This window comes from Lichenostomus cassidix, chromosome 3, assembly GCF_008360975.1.
Source record: "Lichenostomus cassidix isolate B80296 chromosome 3, HeHo_3.0, whole genome shotgun sequence".
Classification (NCBI taxonomy): Eukaryota; Metazoa; Chordata; class Aves; order Passeriformes; family Meliphagidae; genus Lichenostomus; species Lichenostomus cassidix.
In genome coordinates, this window is record NC_139483.1 from 54,983,892 (window position 1) to 55,010,385 (window position 26,494).

The window sequence follows — 26,494 nt, forward strand, 5'->3', positions numbered from 1 at the left end:
TAATTCTCATTCTCACATCATATACTTGCAGTCCCACTCCGTGAGCTGGGAAACCAAATAAGAAACAAAACAGAAAACTTTTTAATTGCCAAATTGGGAGGACGCTAGTAAACAAATTCCTGAAACCATTACCTTAAAAACAGACTTTTAAAAGCCTTAAAAGCTTTGGGTCAGTGACTAAACTACAGATGCTAATCCAGAATTTGAGTCAGCTTCTGAAGCAAACAAAATATGTCCATGCCTATCAGAGTTCCAGGACCACACTCTTTTCTCCTCCTGTTCTCCCCACACAGGCACATATGCCTGCCCACTTTTGTGTCTAATACCTTGGCCCCCATCCCAGAGCAGTGTGTGATACCCTCCTCTCTCTCTTTAAAGATGTTACACACAGTCCAGCTGCAACTACACTGAGATTTGGCTACAAATACCATATGCAGCATATCAGTTGCTGGAACTTTCATTCTGACATACAAAGCAGTGAGTTATGATAGCTAAATAAATAAAGGGTTACACAATAGTAAAACCAACCTACTTCCTTACAGAATTTTGCAAGCTTAGAATAAATGCTGCAAAGTAGTTTGTAAAGAAGAATCATTGTAGGAGTCATTAAGAAAGAAAATGGACTGGGATTGTGATGATAGAACCACTTCCTTTGTCAAACTGTCCATAGTTGTAAGAACTAAGAAACAAATAGGTCCATTCCAGGAATAAAACCCCAAAGTTCAGTATGAAGAAGACTTCCCAGGCTTTGTGACATTCAGATACCTAGCTACCCTTAAAAACAATATGAGGGTAAAACCAAAAAATTATAGTCATTAATTCCTACCTAACTTTGTAAAACCTGACTGTATGCCTCTCATTACAAGAATAAGTTCACCTGTAAGCTACCAAATAAAATTTCAGTGACACCTACTTTAATTTCATTAGACTTTGAGGGGCTGTGAAAAAAATTTTAGCCAGAGGAAATCTTGCTAACTCTCAATGTCACTAATATTCCCAAACAAGATGCCAAAAGATTTAATTCTTAATTTTGCTTTGCAGTTCCTTTGACTGGCAGCCATCTCCTTCCCTGCCATTCCAGCCCATCCCAAGAGAAAAATTCATACTTTTCCTGAATCAGTTGTCCCATGACACTCACTGGAGGTTCAGCAGCAGTCTGTGCACAGCTGTAAAACATCTGGCACACAGGTGTATAAAATGACATTTGCTTGCTGTCTGGCTAGTCACCACACATTTTTTTGAAAGATAACAAACAATTATTGTGCAGAAAGACAGATAATACTGTTGTGCTCACTGCTGTAAGTTACATTCGATGTTGTAATCTCCAGAGTAAGGCAGAAAAATAAAAGTTAGGAAAGAACTTTCATGGAAGAAAAGCATGGCTCTTCACATTGGTACTGATTATCTAGCTTGGATCCTGGTTTATTTCCAAGGAGTGAGTGGGTGGGACTTTTTAAAATAAATCCTCTGACCCGGTCTGAAATGGAATGGGAGCAAATGCTTTCATTTGCCAGCTTGAACTTACAAGTTAATGCCAGCAACATTACAAACATTAATCTTAAACATAGCACCAAAGACAGACTAAACACAAAGCTCAACAAAAGAAGTAAGGCTGTATAAAAGCAAATTTGGTGTACAAAAGGCAGCTTACACAGAGCAAAGAAAAAAAACACATTGCTTTCAGCATAAGACATTAGATGTTTGGGAAAAAAAATGTAAAAAAATTAAATCATTGTCACATTTGCCAAAGGTGTTGATTAGACAAAATGTCTAACTCCAGAGTTCTACTTAAAATAGTGCAAGACAGACCTACATAGCAAAAATGAGGATGATAACTCATGCCCAATGCCTACCATGAGCGTGCAGGCACATGTGTGAGCTTTAACACAACAGGTGCAACACTAGCAATGAAGATTTTAGCATGGACTAATAAGCCACATTCAGAATCCCTCAACAGCTTGCACTACAACTGGAAGCTGCATCTTCATCACTGCCACCACTTGGGTATACATCTGCTTACTCACAGATCAAACATCTTAAGATTTCTGCACGTCAGTCAGCAATGGATGTAAGGCGGCTCACATTGTAGGTGATTGGATGGTTTGCTGTACACCTGCTCATCCTCAGTAACTCGTAAAGGAACTTGATGAGACTCTGGTGGAACTATGGCTCTTCCTACCTGAGCCAAATTTTCAAACAGCAGTCCAAGGAACAGAGTCTCTGATTTACAGTCTATTAAATATATATGACCTGGTCTGTATGACATGACAATATTATGATTCAGCTTGCAAACTCAACGTCCTTACCACTGCAAAACTCTCAATTTTCCTCTGCTCTTACCCTCTTTCTGTTAAGACAGAGAACATTCTACAGCAATACAGCACCAACTCTCAATGGGGGCAATGCACACAGGAAAAACAACTGTGTAATCCAATCAAATTATCCAAGCAATGCGGAAACCAGAAAACACGGACTGGTCTTCTTCAAGCACTGTCATACCCAACAAAATGTTTGCTTATTCTTTCCATGTTAACTTTCTTCAGAAGGTTTTCTCCCCAAAAGAAAAGGCTCATCATGTCTCTCAAAAGCCTCCTGTTACTGAAATGAAATGGAACAAGAACAATTCTAGATGGATAGTCGTGAAGACAGGAAACATGAGGTAGGCATTCTAGAAGGAAGGGCAAGTCTTTACTATAAATCAAAGCTTTCCAAATGTTTCCAGCACCAAAATGGACTGGCAGCATGAGGTGATAGGTGTTTTGGCAGAGATAAAACTGACAATGTGAAATGAAATATGTGTAGGTTATTAAAACAGCGAGCTTTGCTGGCAGCTGGGGTTTGTTGAAATTCTAATCAAGTTTCCAGAAAGAATTTATATTCAGAATTAAAAAGGAATGCCTCATCTATTGGCAGAAGCTTTAAGGCTCACTTAATTAGTCCTGAAAACTAAGGGGTGCAATATTTTTCTTTAACTTATGTTATGCAAATGGCATGGATGTTCCAGTTTACCTGTGTTTCTCCAGACTTCATACTTTTTTATCCTTGCTGTAGAGGCAGCTGGAGTTGGTTAGCAAATGTCTCCCATTTTGATACTCAATCAGCAATTGAACTGTACTATAACTCTTTATTTACACCAATTCCATTCTCCACTGAGTTATCACTATAGGACTAAGCCCTTTGAGCATGTTATTGGCAGCTTTTTGATTCAAAAGTAAACGCTGAAGATTTACTAGGAGAAGTGAATCTACTTTGCCTCCTGCAAATACTCTGTTGCTAGGGTAGGAAAGGTGCTATTCCAAACACTTCCAAAACAGATGAAAAACAACAAAAATCTTTTTGCTTAAGAGAGATTAATAATATCTTGAGATGTTACCTACACTTCTGAATCAGCAGCTACCTCTGAGACCTTCTGATCGTCCACAAACAACCTTCAAAAAATGAAATGAAGACCTGAAAAAGAGCTAGTTTTTGCTAAACAAGTGGTAAGGATTCAGAGGTATTCCATGAGCACCAATATACCCTAATGTATCATCTACACTGTAGCAACATTTCATGAACTATTTACAAAACAGGCTTTGCAGCTGCTTGGCCTGGAGGATATATCATGGGATCAGGACACAAAACAAATGCCAAACAAATATCTCAGGTGCTACTGAAAATTTCTGCTGGGAAATGCAAAGATTTTGTTTTCAGTTTTGTTAAAAGATTGGCTATCCCTCCAAAGGACTGCAGACAAACAGCTAAACTTTAAATTACAACATTTAAGGTGGATCTTTTTTAGCTGTTTATGGGCTTCTTTTTTTTTCTAGCTACCATAACCTTTTATTATTTTATTAACAACAAGTGAAAACCCAAACCAACAACTTATACCATTGCTAGGTTCAAGACCATGTGAACATCTGGGATTGGGAAGGGTTAACCCATGTGTGTTAACATGAGGAGGTTGGAAAAACAGTACTAAAGAATAGATACTCAGTGCAAAAATTAACACACTGTTACACAGCAGGTAGGGGATGAAGCTGTCCCTAGGCACAGGTACAGATACTCACACGCACACTGCTGCCCTGCCTTCGCTCCTTCACGGCCAAGGGGCTGAGCCTGTAGGACTCAGGAGCTTTGTCCTAGCTCTGGGTAAGCTAAGAAGGCACTGGCACATCTTTCTCTGATGTGATAAGCTTGAGTTTGTATGCATGCTCAGGTCAGCAGCTTTCTAATACCTGCACATTTATGGCATCTGCCAGTTAATGTGTGGGTCAGTAAATGTACCCTGTGTATCAAGCATATTATTAGCTATTCTGTGCCTATGGAAATGTTTTGGAATAAATAGAACAAGCTTCAGCATCTCATAGGATTTCAAGACTCAGGCTGCACTATCATTCAAACGAGGCCTCAGGTGGCACATTCTATTGCTAGCAGTAATATCTTGATTTCCACAAAAGTCATGTAATTTCCCAGTTGTGTTGCTTTTGATGGACAATTTCCTTCTCATCCGAGTACAAGGATTGCATCTAACTTGTGCCTCCTCTGTGACATGTCAGAAAGTTACTGATGAAAAGTGCTATGTAAGACAGAGTGTGTTACTGCAAATACATTACATGATAGCCTATCAAATGGGAAGAATGGCACTGTAAATTGATTTTGAATAGCACATTTGGGAATTGCTAGGGATGTCCATTGCACAGTAAACATCTACTGCCTGACATCTTGCCTGTCTGCCAGTGAGAATAGATTCTGTATCTATTAATGAACAGCTTCCAAAATATACTTTTTGCAGCCTTTATCTAAGGGCATGTGAAGCACCTTGTGATATAAGTTAAATAAACTCTTCAAAATATGCAGCCCCCCCAAACCAGTCTCCTTAATGTAAGGTCATTTCTGACGTACCTTATTTATCTTTCATGAATGCCTCAAGGCATAAGTAGGTACACTAAGAAATCAACAACCACTTTTACAATTAAGTAATTGAGTCTGCAAATTGCAGTAAATATGCTCGATTCCTGACTATCAGCTGAAGGCATTATCCAGAAGAGACTCTTAATACAAAGGGACTGCATGAGAAAGACAGAACAATAGCTAAGTGTGTATGTGGCATTCAAATGAATACAAAAATTTCTTTTAGAAGAGAAGTACAAAATTGCTTGGAAAATTTTTATGTATTTTGATTACTGGAGATGTAAACCAAAATTTTTAAATCGAAAAATCAAAACTTTTAAAGTCTATCATCTGGAAGGAAAAACAAACATTGAGAACATGGCTTTGGAGACAAGATAGAAAAAAATATGTCACCTAAGAAATGATACACAAAATGGGCAAGAGAAACAACCAGATGCTGTGAATTACATCAACTCTCAGATGCCAACAGGATGGAGAGCCAAAAGACTATTTGTTATCTGCTGCCTAAGGGCACAAACCAGCACTTCTAGAACCAACACATTACACCTACTAATGAAAGAGATGATGACATTTGTCACTGCAAGGAGGCCTGACCAGATCATCCAAGCACACCTGTCTTGATACCTGGATGCTGGAGGTGACCTCTTGGTGTGCCTTGGTGCTTGGGAATATGTGGCAATGACAGTCAGAGTGACTGAAAATTAGTTTCTTTTCCCATCCTAAGTTTGCCTCAAGATTTGCTGCACTGTTGCAACATTACTTTTTATATCTCGAAAGCCTATTTATTCTTTGAAGGGCATGTGGGAAAACATTACAGGAAGAAGAAACAAGTTGAGAGGAGAATGAGAGGGACTGGAAAAAAAAGGGGAAAATATGTCCTGTGCAAACAGGGATGGTACCAAAGCCACTTGGGAAAACATACCAGGAAGCAGAGAAACAGTAGCTAAACCAACAGACAGATCTCATCAGCAAAATGCAAGGAGCAGAGGCACATGACTTCAGAAGATAATTGCTAAAAGGTTGAAACAATCAAGCAGCAGTAATGATATTATACAGTCCTTATACCTCTCTGAGGCCTGAGAACAAATAACATCTCTAATGTAGTACAAGCAACATCCATCTCAGTAGCTTTAACTTCAGGAACAATCCTGTCCTGGTGCCTGTGAACTACGCAAAATTCCCATTTTGAAGGCCTCAAAGTCTAAATAGCCAAAGCAAACAAGGAAAAGACTATAAAGATGTCGAGGGTTTCTGAGAAATGTGGTTTTAAAGCAGCAGTAAAGAACCACTTATTAAGAATTTATCATATGCATCTTAAAAACCACTCTCAGTGGAATTAAGAATCAATATGCCATTGCATCCAAAGACAGATGATTTTAAATGTAATTAATCTTTTCTTACATGGAAATTATGTAAAGCTGTTAGAATTATGTAGGGCTGAAAATAACATTATTTAGAGGTTGTGAAAAGGCAGAAACATCTCATTTCCTTTTCCCCTTCTTTTTTGGAAATTGTTTTCTTTCATTATTTCTACAGATTAAAAAAAAAATCAGCAGCTAGTTTCCTCTGAAAGTCTATTTCTCCTATAGTTTATCTCACAGTTGGACTCAAATGCTTCACAGGATACTCAAAACAGAAAAAGAATGCATCCCAGATTCATTTACCCTAAACAGGCATGTCCATACCCATTTTATCTTTGAACACAAAAAGTGAATTAGTTCTTATTTTTTTTCTATAAAACTACAAAAATTCTTTGAGTTTTGTTGGTTTTCTGTTGGTTTAAAACAGCTCCTGCAACTCCATTCATCATTTGTAAGACACTGATACCCTACAGCAGCTGCTTTTAACACTTTCTCAGTAGAGCAAATTTATCTTAGATTTATCTTTCAAAGTTTATCTGCAGTAAGTTGCATCAGACTTATGACACACATGGAACAAAACTAATACAAAGTACCTGGCAATTCCTCCCCATGACTTGCACTAGTGATGAACACATTAATTCCTCTATTTAGAAAAGCAGACCTAATCAGAGCACCAAAAAGAGAACAGATTCAGATTGTCTTCTTCTGAATGTCTGGTGATTTCTCCTCACTTTACAAACGAAGGTTGCAATGTCAATTTAATGTGGTCCTGTAGGTAATTTTACTTCATACAAAATGACAACAAATGCAACACAACCAACAGATCACTCACAGCACTGGTCCAAACAGGAGAGATCTTTACACTTCAGGAAAAATGCATTTAGCTGAAGGTTTGAATTAATTTTACAATCAAAACAAATTTATTTTACGCACTTGGCAACCTTTCCTCCAAACTTTCCTTTAATTTGTCATCTTTTTCTCTGAATTTACCTGAGGGAAATTCCTTGAGGCTTCACACAAATTGCCTTTCTACTTTCTTTTTGTTGGTTTTCACTAAACTACAGAATAAACTTTACTGGAAGGCAAAGTACAATTTACCAAAACAGTTTTAAAAAGTGGAAGCTCATTCTGTGGCAAAGGCTGAATTATGTTTTCCAAGAACAGCATTTGGCAGGAGTCTCAAAGCAGACTGCCTTGGTTTCCAGAGGTTATGTCTGAATTAAGAGAGAGCCAGCAACATCAGCCCATGAACAGCAACACAACGTGTGAAGGTGAGCTAGAGCAGAGAGCTGAAGATCAGAAAAAGTTCAGGACTTTCTGAGGCTGAATTAGGATGTTAAAGCTAGTTACTGCTCAAGCAAGTGCCATTGAGAACACACCTTTCATTCAGTACATTCCCTGGCTCACTCAGCCCTGGAAGAAGCCAGAAGTCTAATTGACCTCCCTCTCCACCTTCTATCCTTTTTGGCAAGCCTGGAAGAACAGGACATAGTGACACTAATGCAAAGGGATGTAACACTTCATAGTCGAGGAGAAAAACATGGATTTCAGTGACACAGAGATGGGGCCAGGAAGTCTCCCCTTTACAACTACACAGGCAGAAGAAAGGAGGTAACAACACACATTTTGAGGGAATTCACACTCCTGCTCTTCTGCACAGGTGTTGCTGGCACATGGCAACACCTTCACATTTGGATGAACTCAGGACCATTGGCATGCTTATTCTGAAATTCTAACCACACAGAAAAATCCCACATACGCTTTTTAGTCAAGGACTTATCTCCATAACAGCATGTATGTGGTTATTGGTTGGTTTTTTTCATGGTTTTGTTTTTTTTGTTTTTTTTTTTTTTTAAATATACAACTTCCTCTTGGCTGGATCCCTAAAGTTGTAAATTACACACATTCTATGTTTAATGCATTCCATAATCTCGTTTTCCATTTTTTTTCCATCAAATGTTAACTTTTATGGTGTCAACAACATAGCTAAATTCCCTCCATTAAAATAAAGTCCTTTAATTGCAATTTATTGTCATGTATATCCCGCGGTGAAACCAAAACCTATTTCTGTTTGAAGGACTAGAAAGAACATTCTTAATTGCTGCAATGCAATGATTCAATTTTTTCCCCTCCACTAGATTTTCTGCTTCCCAAACTGGACACTTTCCATCCTTTATGTCAAACATGTCAAAATAAAAACTGCCTCCAGATGCCAAAACAGCTCTCAGGAGGCAAAAAGAGAGAAAATAGAAGGAGGACAAAAAGAAAAGGAGAAGAAAGAAAGGGGTGGAAAAGGTGGAGGAAAAGGAGGAAAAAAGATACCACCTATGTGACATTTACTACTTCTTTTTTGGGGGTGCATTTGTGATATTATGATATGAATAGCATTGCCTAAAAGAAAAAGCAGTGTAATATAAATTAACACCAGTGACATTCAACAGTCTCAGGTGTCCCCAAGTGCACTTTTCCAGCAGCACTCCTGCTCCTCACAGCAGACTGAAAATAAGGATCAAGGAGCCAAGCAGGAACTCTTAAGTGGTGTTGAATTTCACGCTGTTTTGTGAAAAAATATAAGCGATGAGTAAAATCAAGTCAGGGGTTTTATTTTCACTTGTCTAAGGGAATCTTAAAAAAGACTAGAAACAGCACAACAGGTTTCTGTGGGTGACAAATTGTTATAGCTCTGCCAGCCTCAGTCTAGTGGTTTGTTTTATTGAATGAGCAAGTAGCACAAACAGATCATCTCACCATAAGAATTTACTGATGATTTACTAAAAGGCAAACACATTATCCACATTTCTCTGCTGCTTTCGTTTATGGTATGCTCATTTGATTACAACACTGAAACCAGAAGGCTATCTCAAGACACACTCAATATTCAGCATTTGTAGGGTGCTAGCCTGGTAGGTGCCTTAGAAGATACAAAAGATTCTCCACTTCAGAGAGAGATATTGTTAGATAAAATCCCTTCACGTGCAACAGTGCAGCTTTCTCATTGACACACACCCAGTGCTCCTTCAGCCTGCTTTTGATTATAAAACCAGAATTTAAGGAGAATCAGAGCAAGATTGCCTGAAGATTGCAGGGGATATAAATGATATTTCTGTGACTATCACCAAGCCTCCATATGTTTAATAATTGATGTGTTGGTTGCTAAATGATGTTTGAAAATAAGTATCTTTTGCATATTTGTAGGAACAAGAACCAGTTGATTTGGACTCAACCATCCTTTTAAAATGGCTGTAGACATGTAGTCTCCAACTAAAAAAAGTTAAATTAAAGCCTGTAAAAGTGACATTAAAAAATAGCCCCTGAGTGGCTATGCAGAAAAGGAAACCATGACCTGATTACCTAATTCTCACTACTTTTCCTGAAAGCTTCAAAGTCTTCAGAGCATTGCTGAGCTTGAAGTAGGACAGCTCGTGTATAACTTTAACATTTCTAAAATGCTTTCTTTCCGATTTCAACATTCCTGTATATGACTGAATAGCTAATTCTGAATTTCTTCATGCCACTACCTTTTCTTATTAAGCCTAAAGCTCAGCTCCTTTTGTTGTCTAAAGAAACACGGTTATTAAAGAAAGATGCTGTGGTCAGGCACTCCAGACTAAAATATCATGCAATTCTATAATCTTATCGTCTGAAAATTCAGAGTCCCTAAAGAGAAACTGTTTAGCCTACAACTAGCTCCAAACTTTGACATGTTATTAAAAAATATTATTACAAATGTGAAGCCAGTTAAAAAGAAGTTCCATTTGTATCAGGCACTTTTATATGACTTCAAGAAAAGCTGAATGCCAGCTGCCAGGCAGTAACGTGTAAAGTGCCAAGCACTGGTGCAGCTAGTATGGGATTATCATCCATGCCATGGTTATGGAGGCAAGAGTCAAAAATATTTCAAAGAAGCCAAACTTTGCTGTAAAAGTGAACACCCACCCATCTGGTGCCACATGGCAGATCTTTTGCAGCTGTCCCAGACTGCACCACTATCCAACATGTTGCATTGGGAATACTCTCCTGACACAGCTCCATGCCATTCCCTCAGGTCCTGTCCCTGGTCACCAGAGAGAGGAAGCTGGAGACTGCAATGAGGTCTCCCCTCAGTCTTCTCTTCTTCTGTTCACTTCAGAAACCGAGTGATTTCAGCTGCTCCTCATAAGGCTTCTGCTCCATACCCTTCACCATCTTCATAGCTCTCCTCTGGATTCTCTCTAATAGCTTTATATTCCTTTTTTATTGTGGTGCCCAAAATTGCAGACAGGACTTGAGGTGAGGCCGAGGTGATGAAAAGGTAATGCTCTATTCATGACATTTCATCATTTCAGAAGTAAAGAAAGATTGCTCTTTTCAAAGCAAACCTATTACCACTTATCAAAGGCAAAAGTCAGTATGCCAGCATTTGTGCCTTTTGTGTTTTTTTAAATAAGGACATACGAGGAATATCTCAGGAAATACTTCAGGATTTTTCTGTGGGTGGGTGGAGTAGAGGAGGAGTAGCAGCATAACGTTATCTTTTAGCATTGTGCACAGAATGTAGGTCAGCCTACTCCAATGGAAATACCCCATGCTGATTCTTCACATTCTTAGACATAAACATCTTATGATTTTGCAGGCCAGGAAATCGTGAATTTTATTCATGGTCCTGTCCCAGATTTGTCAGGGGGACCTTACTGTTTGTATTTCTAGACCTTATTTTAAAAAATATGTCAAAATTTTGCTTGTCTAGCAAATTACTAATACAAAGAGACAACATGTAAATGTTGACTGTTATAGCTTCTATAGTCCATGTCACAATGTAATAAATTAGAGAATCTCAGTTTCTAATTTCTCAGTAAATATTATTTTGTGCATGACAAATGCAGGATGCATTTATTTCAATATAAAACCATCTGGAAAATGCCCTTCCTTCCCCATAAAAGCTATTTGTTAACTAATAATACACATATATTTTACTATGTAAAAGTATAACCTATTTTTAACCTCACATTGTCATAACAAGTTTATGGAGAAAATACTTTAAAAAAGGAAATCAGAGTCCATTTCCTGCTTTCACAAGGATAATCCCTTGACCAGAAGGCACAAATATTCATTCCTCTTTAATGTTAATTAGCACACTATTTATTTTATGTTTCACAATTTAACAAAAGAACACAAGTTGCTGGGAACATTATTAAGTTCAAACCATCTTTCACCTTATTTATCCAGATCTCAATAAAACTGTTCAGTCACAGACTTGCAGCCTCCAGCTAGGTTCCTTCTATTAGCCTTAAATCATTTTTAGAGTTGCAGTAACAGTAAGTTGCCAAATTCAAATATACAGCTATCTACATCTGCTAGATAGTTTGTCTTACTGGACTGTCTGGAAAAATTTCAGTCACTTGATCCAAACTGCAAAGTTTTTTGCTACTACCAAGGAATCAATACTTCTAAAATCTGCAAATCAGCATTTGAAAAATGCATCTGTAAGAATGTTGAAAGGACAATTGTCTTTTTCCTTTAGGTAAGCACAAGATAGCCTCTCAAAAAAATTGCATATAGACAGAAGTTTAAAAAAGTAACTACTCCTTCCTTAATGAATAGCTGAATCTCTAAATCTCCCATTTGAGCCATAAAGAACCTTTCCAGAAATTACAATTTCTTCAACTGAGGAAGCTTATTAGGCTGAACAAATAAAAATAGGGAGCATGAAACATAATTTCAATTTCTCCCTATGCAGAGGAACAGCAGAAGGCTGGAAGTGACAGGAGCATGGCTGCTGCTACCACACTGCACCATGACAGGCAGCAGCAATACCCACCCTGCCCAAAGCCATCAGATGCAGTGACCCCTAAGTCTGGCAGCATCAGCCTCTTCACACAGTGAGTCATACAAAATATTGTGAATGAGGGAAGAAATACCTGGCTGCCCTCTCTAATGCCCAAGTCTGTATGTCTTCTGTGTGGATAGCATAATCAAACCCCTAACAGTTCTGTTTCAAGGTATTCCATAAAGTGATTTTTGAGCTCTTCACGTTTGACCAAAGTCCACACATACCAGGCTGATTGAGTGAGCTCTTAACCAAAGCTGTTTACCTGCTCTGGACATACATCAGGTGTGCTAACCAGCAGGTCAGAGCAGTAGGCTGTGCCCAGGGTGGGCAGGCAGCACAGCTGCACCACTGAGAAGCTGATGTGATTCACCCACTTCCCATGATCCATGATCCAGCCCACCCACTTCCCTCTTTGCCCTGCAGAACACCCAGCAAGAGGCATTCACTGACTGCTCAAGCTTGCACGTGCCTGCATTTCCACTGCAACACCCCTATTTCTTGTCTGAAGTCATGCATAAAATCCAAGGGCAGTCGTCCAAAATTGGCGCTGGCTTCTGTCCAAATTGCACTTCCCACTTTTAACCGATTCATCTTTGTTAAAAGCAAGCCCCATGCAAATAGGCTAATGTTCATTATTCAAAGAGCCTTCCTCTCCATGTGGAATATTAGTCTCTTGACTTTTTCCTTTCTTAACTGATGCAGCCATATCCATTGTCATCTGGGATCATGGACTGTAAATCAGAGACAGATAGAAGACATACCCAAACCAGTTATGATCACAGGTAGGTCTCACTGGAATAGACAACAAGGATCCTAATGACTCCCAGCCTCTCTGAAGGCCTTGTGCAAAGGACACTTTCCCAGAGGTGCCACTCCATGCACGCTGCAGGTGATTCCCATTTGCCTACACCAATGGCATCTGCACGCCCAAGGCAGCTGCACTGAGTTCATTACACACAAATTCTCAGGGCTGATGAGGGCAAGACATTAACAACCCCACTGAACAGAGCTGTTTCAGAGTATAACAAGTTCTCGTGGTTCCAGCATTGCTTAAACTTGTCTACACCAGCCAGGCACTGCCTGTGATCAATGAATCCATACTGCCTGAGCTGGTGTGTTGAGTCAGCTCATCTTAACTCAAAACATGTGTTTGTGTGATCCTGGCATACCAGTCTGAGAAATTCCTCTGCAGCTGCTCTGATCCACCATACTTTCCATGCCCTCTCACATGCAAAGCAAAGGAGGTTAGGTAAAAAAAGGAGGTTAGGTAAAAAATTCCCACAAGAGATGGGAGATTATCAAAATGCATTTTCAGGGGATCAGTCTGAAAGTTTTTCTGGGTAAAGTAAAACATGAAGGTCACTTCTTGTAAATAAGTTTTAAGTTTACCTATTTAGATAAACTACTTTTGGTTAACAATGACATGTCTAAGAGCTTGAACATAATGTTACATTTCTATAGATGTATTTAATAGAAATATACTTCGAAAAGATGACCAAGGAAACCTGATTGAGGCAAGAAATACACTTGGGTCATCTTTGTCACTAAAAAGTTAACTTTCTTTGGAGCCAAATTTAAATATTTGCATTGAAAAAATTCTCTGACAAGGCTTAAAATATGGTAAGATGGGAAAATAATTTTTGAAAATAGTGGACACTATGGATACAAAGAAATAATTTCACAAGAGTCATACTGAAATTGCTTATAATGGAGGTTGTAGTAAGAAAAAATCTCATCTAAACTAAACATTAAATAGCTCACCAAACCACAGGGTCTATTTTCTATTTTGATATGTTGTCTAATGATTTCATCCTGTCCCAAAACAACAGGTTTTCCTTCAACTATTCAGTTCACTGAAATAACACACACACCTACAGAACTTCTTTTTTCTTCTCAGTAGAAAACAAAGCAAAACCATTCGTGCATTTCTCTAACTACAAGTGCTGGCCCTCAAGGAATGTAAGGTTAGGTGGAATAAAGCAGTAATAAGCTACAAATTTAATCTGGCCAGCAATGGGACATGATCTTTCATTCCAAAGAGGCAATATATGGTACATTACTATGATGTAGGTTAAATAATGCTTACCAGCAAACAAACAGCAGTCAAAGGACTCAGCACAGACTATACAGAATCTAAGTGCTTTGCCTCCATTATCTGTCAAGATATTTCTAAATGCCTGAGGAGGAGGGGAGGCTGGTTGTGAGGTTTTTTGGGTGTTGTTTCAGGTTGTAAGACAGTGTTTTAACTTATGCCTGTGTCACAGCCATGGCATGGAGGCACAGTGATCCAAAGCAAAGTATATTTTCTCTGTGTTTCCAACAAGCACTGGCTTATCCACATCAGTTTAAAACAGGTAAAGTAAACAGTAAATGCACAGACTACATGGAAATTTCTATCATTTAAATACATTGTTTTCTATGCACTTTCAAAAGCTACAGAAATGATAACAGAGTTTTCAAGCCAGCTAAACTCGACCCTTTTTCTCTTAAATTTAAAAAAATCCTTAGTCACCAGCAAGGCATGTTCTGCTCCCCTGTAACTACATCCATTACTCACATGACTTCTTCCTGCCCAGATCTTAGGTCATGTCATTGTTTTAACTAATGCTCTTGGAACATCTCCAAATCTTTTTAAACCCTTGTGGCTTTTATGTTAGTGCCCTCTTCCAGTTCTCCATGTGCAACTTGGATGTGTCTTCAAATCATGTCACAGGTATCTCCTCCCATTGGTACAACTGTTTTTTCCTTTCCAGCCAATCCCATCTTTCCAATCCTGCCCTCAATCTTCTATTCCCATCTTCTGATCGCAAATGGCCACAGTCATCCTTGAATCTTAACTGCCTTAGTCCACACACATGGGACGTTTGTAAAGGCTGCCAGATACCATGTTCCATTATAATCTACAACTTTTTCCTCATCCCTTCAGCTGAATCATTCACTTAGGACTATTTTTGCCTCATCTACAGAGATCCTCCTCTCTCTCGCCAACCCAATACCATCACAACCACATCATGCAATCCACCAAAGGCCAGAAGTGGATTTCCTGTTATAACACTAACTTTAGCATACTAACTAATCTCTCAGCCTCTGGCTTTTAGATACAACAAACTGAAGTTGACTGTCTTCACCCTCACTTCCAGCCATCAAAAATACCTATGTCGAATCCCCCCAGCCCATCAGCCCCACCGTGAATACTTTATCAGCCTTCCACCAAGTGTAACATCAGCATTTCCACGTGTGCATAGCTGGTCACTGTACACTGATGCACCCTTTGAAATTCAGAAAACCTCTCTCCCTCATTGGGATGACACCTGTTGTAATAGATACAAGGGCACATCATGTAACAGATGTTCTTTTCCTGTTACCAATTTTCAGTTTAGAACCAAACAATTGTTAACCTACTTTCCTATGTGAGTTGAACTTCATGGCTTTTCTTTTCTCTTACTGCTTACACACTTACTGCAGTAATCTCAAAACCAGCCTGCAGAGTCTGTGAGCACCAAGTTTTCACAACTAGCTGTTCTGAGCACTGCTTCAACACAGCAACTACACAACAGTAAAGGCAGGTGCCAAATGCCACATCACCAGGGACATTTTTTGGACTAAGAGAGGTCAGAATACCTAGCAGAGTGTGACTCCTTTGTAAACAATAGAAAATTGAACTGTAAGCTAAATGCTTTACAAAGCAAATATACACCTCGCCATCATTTATGTTTTTGAAACATTACCCTGTGTTACACAGACCATCAGGATGAGTTGAGCAATCCAACAATTATTATGCATCTGTCCCATAAAAGCACTGGAGAGAAGTGGCAAAATGACAGTTTGGAGGTAAACTGGGAATCATGTACCACTGGAAAACTGCAATTTCACTTCAGGTGGCCTGGACTCCAGCTTATGTTCAATAGATACTCTCAAAACTTGTTAAGCTCTTAACCACTAAGAAAGAAGAAATTTACTCAACAGGGAATCTTCCTTCTGAAAGTATTCATAAAAATATTTACTTTCAAGGTCTTTTCCCTCTTACAATATCCAGGTAATACTTTGGCAGGACAGTCCTGGCTCTCACCCACAAGTGAACTAGGGCTTTGTTGCTCCCATACACTGATTTCAAACTGCGCTGGGTCACCCCATGAGTTCCTTCCCAGAGGACATAGTTTCAGCACTAGTTCCAGAGACTTGAACTTCTTTCTCTATGAGGAGAAAAATACTTCTGTAACAGGCTGACCTTTCTACAGATATGTTGATTTCTGAAGGATGTTAGTTCACTGTGAGAATTTGGAAGCTGGCATGACTCCAAAGGCTCCACATATTTTCAAACTGACCTTGCCTGTAATTTTAACCCATTAAAATGAAAGTGCATGGCTGGAGAAGAGTAGTACATACTTAAAAGTCTCACTGTGATTCAAACACAGATTTATAACCTGCACCAGTGATTTGGTAGCATCACTTCACAAAGGCAAAAGACAATAGGTTTTACTTCCATGACCTTCCTGCATTCTTGCAACTCACACAAAAGAGAACAATGGAAATGTGGCTGACTGTGAGAAAGCACCAAACTGCTATAGCTTTTTGGGTGGGTGTGGAGAGAAACACACATACTACAAAAAATCTAATAACTCCCCACCCAAGCATTGCTAGTGAATGACCTCACTGGTTTCCTACATATACACCAGCAGCTTTCCTGCCATCACTCTGTTAAGCCAAGCAATGATGTCAACAGTCCACCTGTGAGAGTGATGTAGCCCTCTGGGTCATGGTCTCAGAGAACTTGGATAAAAGCTGTGCCAGTGTTAATTAAATGCACCTCTTGTTTCACTGCTGATTTCCTCTGATAAGGCTCAGCTCATTTTTCCTGGAAAGACTTCCATGCTGTATGGGAACTGGAGCCAACCATAACACAAACCAAATATTGCTTAGAGAACATGAAGACAACATGCTAAATATTTAGTTTAAAAAAAATAAAATCCCTGTGTATCAGTGCTGGGATAAATACAAATCTCATTACTTTGCATGTGCTAGTGACAAGGCTAAAGGACAAATGCTAGTTACTGCAGATAGTTTATTATCTTTCAGCAGTACTTATCTCTTTCATTTGTAATGGTCTTCTCAATTACATTGGAGCAGAATTCTAACAATCTGCTTTACTGATAAATTCCGACAGGTTAGAATATGAGAAGTTCGTCCAGTAAAAAATATGCTTTGAGAATGGAATTTGACATTTAATTAGCATCAGAATTATCACTACAACTTTAATGAAAAATAGCATTTTTTCCTGCCATCAGAAAAAGCCTTAGCTATAAGAAGGCTCTGAGCAGCTTAGGTGTTAAGGGACCTCTCCATTAATACAATTAGCCAGCAAGCAATGAAAGGAACAAAAATATATATGCTGCTCCTTCTTTTTTTCCTGTATAAAGAAATCTAATCCACTGTCATGACTGGATGTTTTCACCATATGCTGTCACTGGGATTTCTGTAATCCCTCTACTCATAGCACTGACTTCTAGCCCCTTTAAGCCTTCAGGACATGCCCTTTTATACTTGCTTTGTTCTTGCAGACATTTTCAGATAGCTTTATTAGTAAGAGAACTGTCAAAGGAAGGCTTTCAGTTTTGAAACCAGACATCAAAATCATTCCCTCCTGCACAACTTAAAAAGTAGCACTAACCTTAAGACTTAGTTGCTGACAACAATGCACACAAAAAATCTGAAGGTGGCAAATGAGAAAAGTGATCTCAAAAGTAGTGGTACAATTATGTTATGAGAGTTTATTTCATGACGATCACAATTCTCAACTCTGAAAGGCAGCAAGTTGGACCTCTTGCTATGAATTTAATTCTAAAAGAAAGAACTCTGTGGTAACAATGTTAGGAATACATTCATATTCATTCATTCGTTCTGATTTGTAGCAATTGTGATAGATCCAAGAAGTGTTCTGTCCCACATTCCTGAGCATTACATTCCTGAGCATTAGCAGTATTTTCCAAACAACCAATGATCGATGTCCATGTATTTACATTTTTACCTCTTGGGGATCTTATGTTTACACAGTACCTCACCCTACAAACTCTTGAAATACATAACACAGAGTATACTGCCTACCCCGCTCAGAATATGGGAGAAGTTCCATGGCTAATCCTACCTCTCACCAAAGTCAGGCTAGCTAACTTAGATGTATTTTTTACACTCTCCTCCAGTAAGAAATCCCATATATAAAATGTCTTTCATAAGAACTACATTTTTTGGTTCTAAATGGAAACAGAAAATGAGAGGTAATCCTTGAACTTGTTTGGTTTATACTGCTCCTATGGACAGTTTCTATGGATTTATGACACCGAACTGCAGCTAGCTTGTAACAAAGCATGCAGGGTGTGACTCATTCAGAAAGCTCAACCCAAGAATATTTCATTCTGACATTCAACAGAACAGCTCCCTCATGGATTTGAATCAGTTGCTGCCCATTACTCACATGCACTCCTTCTCATAACTTCATGACACACAACTTACAGTGCAAACTTGAATCCAGGCCATGAGGGAGATACTACAAGTTCTGACAAATTTTATCCTGTCTCCAGTAATTGGAATTTGGTCTTACACAATTTAAATACACAGCTGCTCTCTGTTCCTGGTGGATGTGCATAATGTGGTCATGCAGAAGGAAAGCATATCCCTGAGTCCAGTGACTAAAAGTGACACAGTTTCCTGAACTCCAGGAACCCTCCTGGTCAGAAAGTACTTCCTTCCTTGTTTCAAACACTTGATTGTTTCAGAGGGAATTCAAAACAATAGATTAGAAACTTTCAACCTTTCCTAAGTGTACTGCTACACAAGGAAATCAGGCCATGCTCTGGGAAGATGAGATAACATTGGGAGAGTACTCTTTCCGGAAATGCAATGGCTTTTGCATCCCTTCTCTAGCACCATGCCATGAATCAGCTACATGTAAGAAATAACTCTCACTATGAGATATCAGATGCAGTTCAGCTGCTGTTTGGATTAAGATGTGCGTGGTTGGCAAAAGGCAGGAGACAACTCACTCCTCAGCTATTTTGATAAGGCCTGGTAGGGAAGAAAGTATCAGGAGCTTCCTAATCTGAGTCTGTACTTGTAAGGATGGGTAGGAAGAAAGGATGACGATTGCCTCTTTTTAGCACCTCATTGTTTAAATCCCTAAAATAGAAGAAGGAATGTGCTATTACTTCCGCAGTTACAATTCTACCCCTTCCCACCATAACTTAGTTTTACAGGACTAGTAGTGATGTTCACAAAGACTGGGAACAGATCAGGCTCATCAGCTGAAGAGCAATTATTTTAAGTGTACTCTGTTGCCCAACACAATTCCTTTCATCTAAATACATTAAAATGGTTTGTAACGACAGACGGAAAATTTAACATTTAGAATACCAATATCTAACCAATTATTTACAGGCTGCAGTTTGAATAAGAAAAGGCAAGGGACAAGTAAATTCATTTTCCTGCAGCATTAGGGTGCCTAAATATCCTAGACTAAGTGAAAAACAACCTCAACAGAAACAACAGCAGTTCTCTCAGACCCTACAGTCAAAGCTCTCATTGCACTTTCTTGATTATCTTTTCCTATCAACGCAGAGCTACAAAAAGTTTGAGGATAAAATTATTATACAAAAACAAGAACTCACATGGTTCTACCCATTATTTTTAGAGGCAAACAGGAAATGCACTTCCCTGTCAAGCTGGGTCAAAGGGGAGTTATCGAGTTGAATACTTTGCACTCACCGTTCCTACCAGAGGGTAGATGAATCCAGCTCCAATGCTGGCTCGCACATCGCTAATCGGCAGAATGAAACCAGTGGGAACACCCTTCCTCTCAGGCTGATGGGAGAGGGATAGGTGAGTTTTTGCCATACAAATGGGAAGATTTCCAAATCCCTAACAAAAAAGGGAAAGAAAATAAAAGAAATATGTTTTTAAAATTATAGTAAAGACACATTATGTTTTTGTTTTGTTATCAGTATCTTCTAGAAACCCTAAAGTCCACACAGCAAAAGTTAACCTCGGTTTTATAATAGGTAATATTTCAGAAGTGGACCAAGTGTGGTATTATACATTATCCTCTCTCAGCTCAGGCCTCTGTCTCCAGAAACTTGGCTGTAGTCATACCCAGCTTCTAGAGTGGGTTCTCAACCTAGAGTTAGGTGCAAAAGTTGCCTATGCAACAGCTGAAGTGTGCTGTTTTCAGAAAGGGTCCACAACAGGTACCTTACTGCACATAAAACCTATATCAACTTAATAAAACTCCAGTACAGCAGTTCCCTTTGGGCTCTAATGACCTAGTTAGACACCAACTTGAGACCAGGATTCAGAGTCCAAAGTTTTTTAAGGGTATTAATGTCTTCTTGAGGGGGTAAACCAAGATGCTCATGATGCTCTCCTTTGTTTTTAAACATTACAAAAACTGCATGAGGTGATGGCACTCACTTCAATAATGCCAGTGCATGAGTAACTGGAAATGTGGGAGGAAATCAGGGAAAGTGCCTCAGTAGCTCCACCCCCGCCTTCCCTGCCCCATTATTTGTCTCCAAGTTATTGATTAATCTTGAATCAGGCATCTTCCACTCTTCTCTTCAATTCCTTGACAAACAGAGCTAGTTCACAAGGCCAGGAGGAGAGGCAGAACTTCAGGGTATTGTCTCTGCAGCCCAGTGCTGACAATCCTTTAATGACATTGTGAAACTATTTCCTAATACTACTAACATTTAGACTAAAAAATGGATTAGAGAATCATAGCAGAAAAAAATAAAGGCATGGATTATTTTGCTTCAAGTATGCTAAGTAATCTTCTTTCCCATTTAGGAAAATCAAATTAACTCTCAGGAAGTTTGCATTATAGGAAAGATGGCTACACTTCTGCCTGTCTGACCAAGCTGCTGAAGTTTATTCAGGATTTTTTCCTTGACATATCATCTATAGTTTCTACTTTCTGCCAGAAAGGCTCAAGCCACATTTATATCCAGAAGCCATTCCACCACAAAAAACACATTCACCTCCCCACATGGTTTCAAAACTTTTGAAACTGTAACATGCTCCCATATGCTTTAGGATAGGTGATCTATTTCACATTCCAGTATTCACAACTCCTTGAAAATAATAGGAACAGAAAGAAAACAAAACATTTTACAAATACTGGGACTTCTGTTATTAATGTGGATAGCTGTGCACATGTCTTTCTGTGTTTGCAAACTCTTTCTTGCAGGTACAAGTGAACACTCATATGCTAAAATTGCTTACATTTGCCACCTGCAACTTTAGCAGATATGCAGTTGTCCTGTTTAAGAGAGTAACCCAGAATTATCACACTGCATAGAAAGTACAGTTTCATGGACAATCTCAGAATGCCATTCATATCTCACAGGAGATTGTTTCCAAGGTTAAAACCTCTCTGTTCTATCAAATCTAAACCAATCCATACTGACCTCTGCAGTTTAGTACAATGGGTAAGCTCATGCCTTTCAGCAAAGCTTGACTTAACACTCCAGTCTGAGAACATTTTTCACCCTGAGTTTTCCCAGCACTCACAGCCAGCAGGTACCTTCCTGCATAATTCACTGGCATTCTTACCTGCCGGGTGTAACGATCAACTTGTGACTGTGCAACAGGAGACAACTCTATATCCTGAGCTCCATACACCTTCTGAGCAATGATCCTTATTTTTTCAACAATAGGAAGCTGCAGAGACAAGGAAACAATACAAGGATGAACATTAGCCAAGAGAAATTAGGATCTTGTTTGCTGAGTGAGGTCTCTGAATCTCTCATTTAGATTCACCCCTGTTAAACAGGCTTGCTAAAGCATGAAACAAAGTAAAGAGCACTGGTGATGGACATGATACTCAGCTACAGGTACATGAGTTAACAGCCATGGTTTCAGCTACTCCATCATTTAGAAGCTGCACAATTTGTGCATTGCAGAGTTGACAACACTTGCCTGAAGGGGGGGGAGAAAATTACTGTCATGAAGTTGTAAGAATCAAGAGCTAACCCACACTGCAGACAGGAGGAAGCAAGATCCACTGTGTTAACAGGGATCACTAGACAAAGAAGTTTCATTTCAGAATAAAGATAACCTATACAATGAGTGGACCAGGCAAGGTAGCAGGCAGCCAGGGAAGGTTCCTCTGAGAAGCAAGGAATTGTAGCAGAAAATTCCTGACCCATAAGTGCTCCTTTGATTGTGATTTTCTTTTATTATTTATTATTATTCTCACCTCCTATCCTTCCTAACATGCATATTTTTAATTGTGGCTTTGATATGGTAAAGCAGTTTGGACACTTTAAAAAAAAGAAAAAAGAATATGAAAACATTCTAGGATTCACTTTGAAATCTCAAGTCATTAAGTTCAATCCCAGTCTCCAGGAGTATTCACATCATGTTATTCAGCTCAAACTGAACATGTTCTGCCTTCACAGCTTCTGTTTGAAGGCAGATGCAGACTCTCACATTCAGTCTGTTAGAAATCCCTCAACAGATTTTCAGGAAACAGTTTTTTGCGGTCAGATCAGGCATTTAGTTTTTGTGCCATCATTTTTGTGTATTTAGAGTAAAGAACTCTTTCCTACTTCCTCTTTCTCTTTCCTATAGTTTTTAATGAGCCAGGAGACAGCAATTGTGACACCTCCAGCCTAAACAAGCTGTTCTCTGACTTCTTTCAGTAGGAACAGGATGATGGAGGAGGGATCTTACCACCAGTTCAGCTAATTCAGTGCTGACTATAGATGGCCAGAGATGTGTGCAATTTTACAGGGAACATCTCATCAGTAATTTGTAGCATATTTAATTAACAGCCCATGTGGAAGAAGTGCTAAACAAAATCTAGAGATACTATTTGGGGAAGAAGATTTGGTAATCTCAAGCAACACAGAAAGCGCCAGAACACAAAATAGAAGTATTTCATTTTATTCTAACAAAAGCAAGAAATTAATTTGTGAATAACAAACTCTGTCTGGTGCATTTATAGGAAGTTCCACAGTTAATCACACTTTTGCAATGCCTGTCTGGATGTAGATTTTTTTCTGCAAAGATGATGTTGAAGGGTTTGAGTCAGACAACCTTTTCTGTATTTATGATTGAATTCTAGAAAAAAATAAAGTTTACATTAATAAAGAGCTCCAGTAACAGAGGAATCACAAGAAAAGAATCTCACCAGACTTCCAAGTACCTTAAATGTAAGGCAGTTAAAAGTTACTAAGGCTCTGATAAAATCCCCCCATAGATATGAAATTTCAAAGACAGGTTTAAAGAAGCTTCACAAGACACTTTCTGAACATGCTCACTATACAATTATTGCACCTTAATTGGGTGGAATAACGTCACATTGCCAACATCAGGCTTCTTACAGGAATCCAAGCAGTGCAAAAAAATCTAATCAGGACGGAGATAGCATACTGCAAATATCCTGGATACAATTCCTGGCAGCAGTAAGCTGAAAGGAATACTTAGTGTCATGGACAGCCATCATGAGATGAAATTTGTCTCAGGGTGATTATTAAATACTTTCATATCCATGGCAGTTTTCAACACAGTGGAAGAAATGCAAAACATGTCTGTTAATTTGCCTTTTGGGTGCTGTTTGCTTGCAGTCAAGGACTAACAGCAATGGCAAATGGAAAGGCAAAAGGAATTCCATTCCCTGTTGTCAGCAGGCCAACATCAAAACTAACAGCTTTCTGCTTAACCCTCAGTAAATTCATTGAGATGGAGATGGACATTTAGATTCAACTTGCATTTGTGTCAAAACATTTCAAACTAATTTGACAGCAGTATAATTACTGCGCCTTCAGCCCCCTTCCAATGACCATAGCTGTATTTTCCAAAAGAAACCCAGCAGGGCTCTGGCTAACATCAGAGGAGAATGCTTTAATGACAGTGGTGGCATTCTGCTTCTCCCAGGATATGTGCACTGCCTTACATGAGTGAGTCTGAGCTGGACAGCCAAACTGTATCCCTACGGATTTATGGCTTGGGGATTTTTCCTGGTTTGTTGATTTGTTTGGTTTGTTTTTTTTTTTTTTAACCAGAATTTCAGATACTTTTTGGGTCAGTGACCACACCTCAAGTTTTGCAAATGTAACCTTTGAAGAATCACCCGTGGGGAAGGAGTTGTGGGAGCATGAATCTCAAAAAAATTGGTTTCCTGAGCCTGTCACATGTTTTTGCCAGCCATGTGCATACCAACAGGTAAGGCAATATGTTATGATGTCAGAGGAGAGTTTGAGCCTATTTAATCTCAATGCTGGCAAGACAAGTCCTGGCTGAGCCAAATTCAGACAGAAACCAGCAGGAAGGCACAGATGTGCTACAGACATTAACACAGCCCATGCACATGCACACTCTCAGATATGCTTCCTTCCTGAATTTCAGGAGTAGGGAAAGGAGTACACTACATCATGCTAAGGATCCACCTGTTTCCTAGTATTTAGTGGGACTTTTAAGACATTATCTATTTAGAATCTCACTGTAACGGGGCATTTTAAGCTAAAATGTTTCCTGTGTTTCAGTTATCAAGTAGTAATGCTGGGAAACTTCACTTTAATTTAAAGAAATATTTTCCAAACTAAAAACACTTAGTGTTTTATATGAGAAATAAAAATTCATTTTGCTTAAAAGTTACATAATGGTATTTAACAGAAAAGAATTTCTACTAATTCAAGAGACATTTTACACAGCAGAAGCCTGGATGTGTATGATATTTGTAGGAGTAATTTAAAAGATATTTGTAGGAGTAATTCTTACTCTTTCTTATCTGATCTTTAAAGGCATGTTTAGCTTTAGGGTTTCAACAAAACTGTTGATTATTCAGCACTTCACTATCAAAATACTCTCACTGATGGGCAAAGACATCCACTGTATGTAGCAAGAATGCTAATTCACATGCAGAAGTGTGCTGAAAAAGAAGAGTCATATTACGTAAGTAACTAAATCATTGAGGGGTTTTAAGCTGGATTTTTGCTCCAGCTGATACTAGACCTATTTGGAAAAAAAATCATGTAAAATACGTATTTGTGCCGTATATACTTTGGTCAAATGTCTGCCAGCAGAAACCACATATCTCAGATAATTAAAAAAAAAAAAGAGAATAATTTCACATCTGTTGTGGTTTGGGAATGGTACTCTCCAGTTCAGTGCCCCCATTAAGACTCTCCAGGAATGCCTTCTCCCAGGAATCTCCTTTTCCCCTGCCCTGGGCAATGACAATGACATGGTATAGAATAACCTCCTGGCCATGCCCCCTTCCAACTACTGCAAAAATTAACCCTGTCCTGGCCAGAAGCAGGACAACATCTCTCACTCTTTTTTATGTCTGAGATTTTTCTACAGAGGCCTAGGAAATTCCTGAATCAATTGTCAATCCCCACTTGCAAACTCCCATGCAGCACCCTTAGCTGCACTGATGCAACTGTTTGCAGGCCATCAGTAGAACAGTCTTAAGGAAGAGTGGGTGAAAAGTCTCATCTGAATGGTGTTGATGCACCTCTATCTACAGCAAGTTGATTCCACAGCACCTCTGCCACCTGGACTGCTAGGGTGAGAAGGGAAGTTATTAAATGTTCAGAGTATCAAAAGCATAAATGATTTAGGATCAACAATACATACTATTCCTCTTCTCACTTCCCTTATGGAAAGCTGTCACTGTTGCACAGCTAAATATATTTAGGTGAAGAAGAGGTGACAGACGATAAACAGTATGGATTTAGATAAAACCTGACTTTTACAGATATGCAACTATACATTAGTACTAATGCTGAAGGAATTATGGCAGCATCAGAGAATTCATTCCAAATTTGATGTTAGCTTCCTGAGAAGATGGCAACATAAAATATTCAATGCAAACTTCCATTGAATATGAGAAGGTGCTACAGGGCCACAGAGTACAAATATCTGCTGACAATTCAGTAGGTTTCTCTCAGAAACAACCAATCTTGCCAGTCCTGCCAGAGAGAATGTGCACTTCTGAAATCTCACTCATTTAGAGCTACCAAAGCCATATGCTGCTTCTGAGGCAAGCACAAACACACGTGCTTGCTGAGGCTGCCAAGCACCAACACCATAAACAGGATTATCTCCTTTGCTAAAGCGTAACAAGTGCTAAAGCACAAACTGCTTTTGCAAAAACAGTATCTGTGCAGCTGTACATTTCATTACTTGACAGAGAACGATTAAACCATGAAATCAACACTGATAGAGATGAGAGCCTGTCATTCCCAAGACTGTATTGATTATCTAAGATGAAGTCATATCAGTGTTATCATCCAGCCAGACTGCCACTTCCAGTCCATCTCACTTGCAAGACATGCTATTAGCGCAAAGTGGTGCCATTTATTACAAAATCATCTTTTTTCCCTACTGTCAACAGCAAGGTTTTCACCAAAACATAATTTAATAGTGCTTAATTTCT

The 26,494-nt window shown here is 39.0% G+C and overlaps 1 protein-coding gene across 1 annotated transcript in view; it reads right to left on the reverse strand.

The window, feature by feature from the left end:
* The window catches only part of MTHFD1L (methylenetetrahydrofolate dehydrogenase (NADP+ dependent) 1 like), a 141,538-nt gene that overhangs the window by 25,562 nt on the left and 89,482 nt on the right, over positions 1 to 26,494 (reverse strand). Inside the window, exons 25-26 of the mRNA XM_085055848.1 lie at positions 21,661 to 21,768; positions 19,819 to 19,971 (exon numbers count right to left, since the gene is read on the reverse strand). Coding sequence (XP_084911974.1) covers positions 19,819 to 19,971; positions 21,661 to 21,768 — 261 coding nt within the window. The remainder of the gene's footprint in view (positions 1 to 19,818; positions 19,972 to 21,660; positions 21,769 to 26,494) is intronic.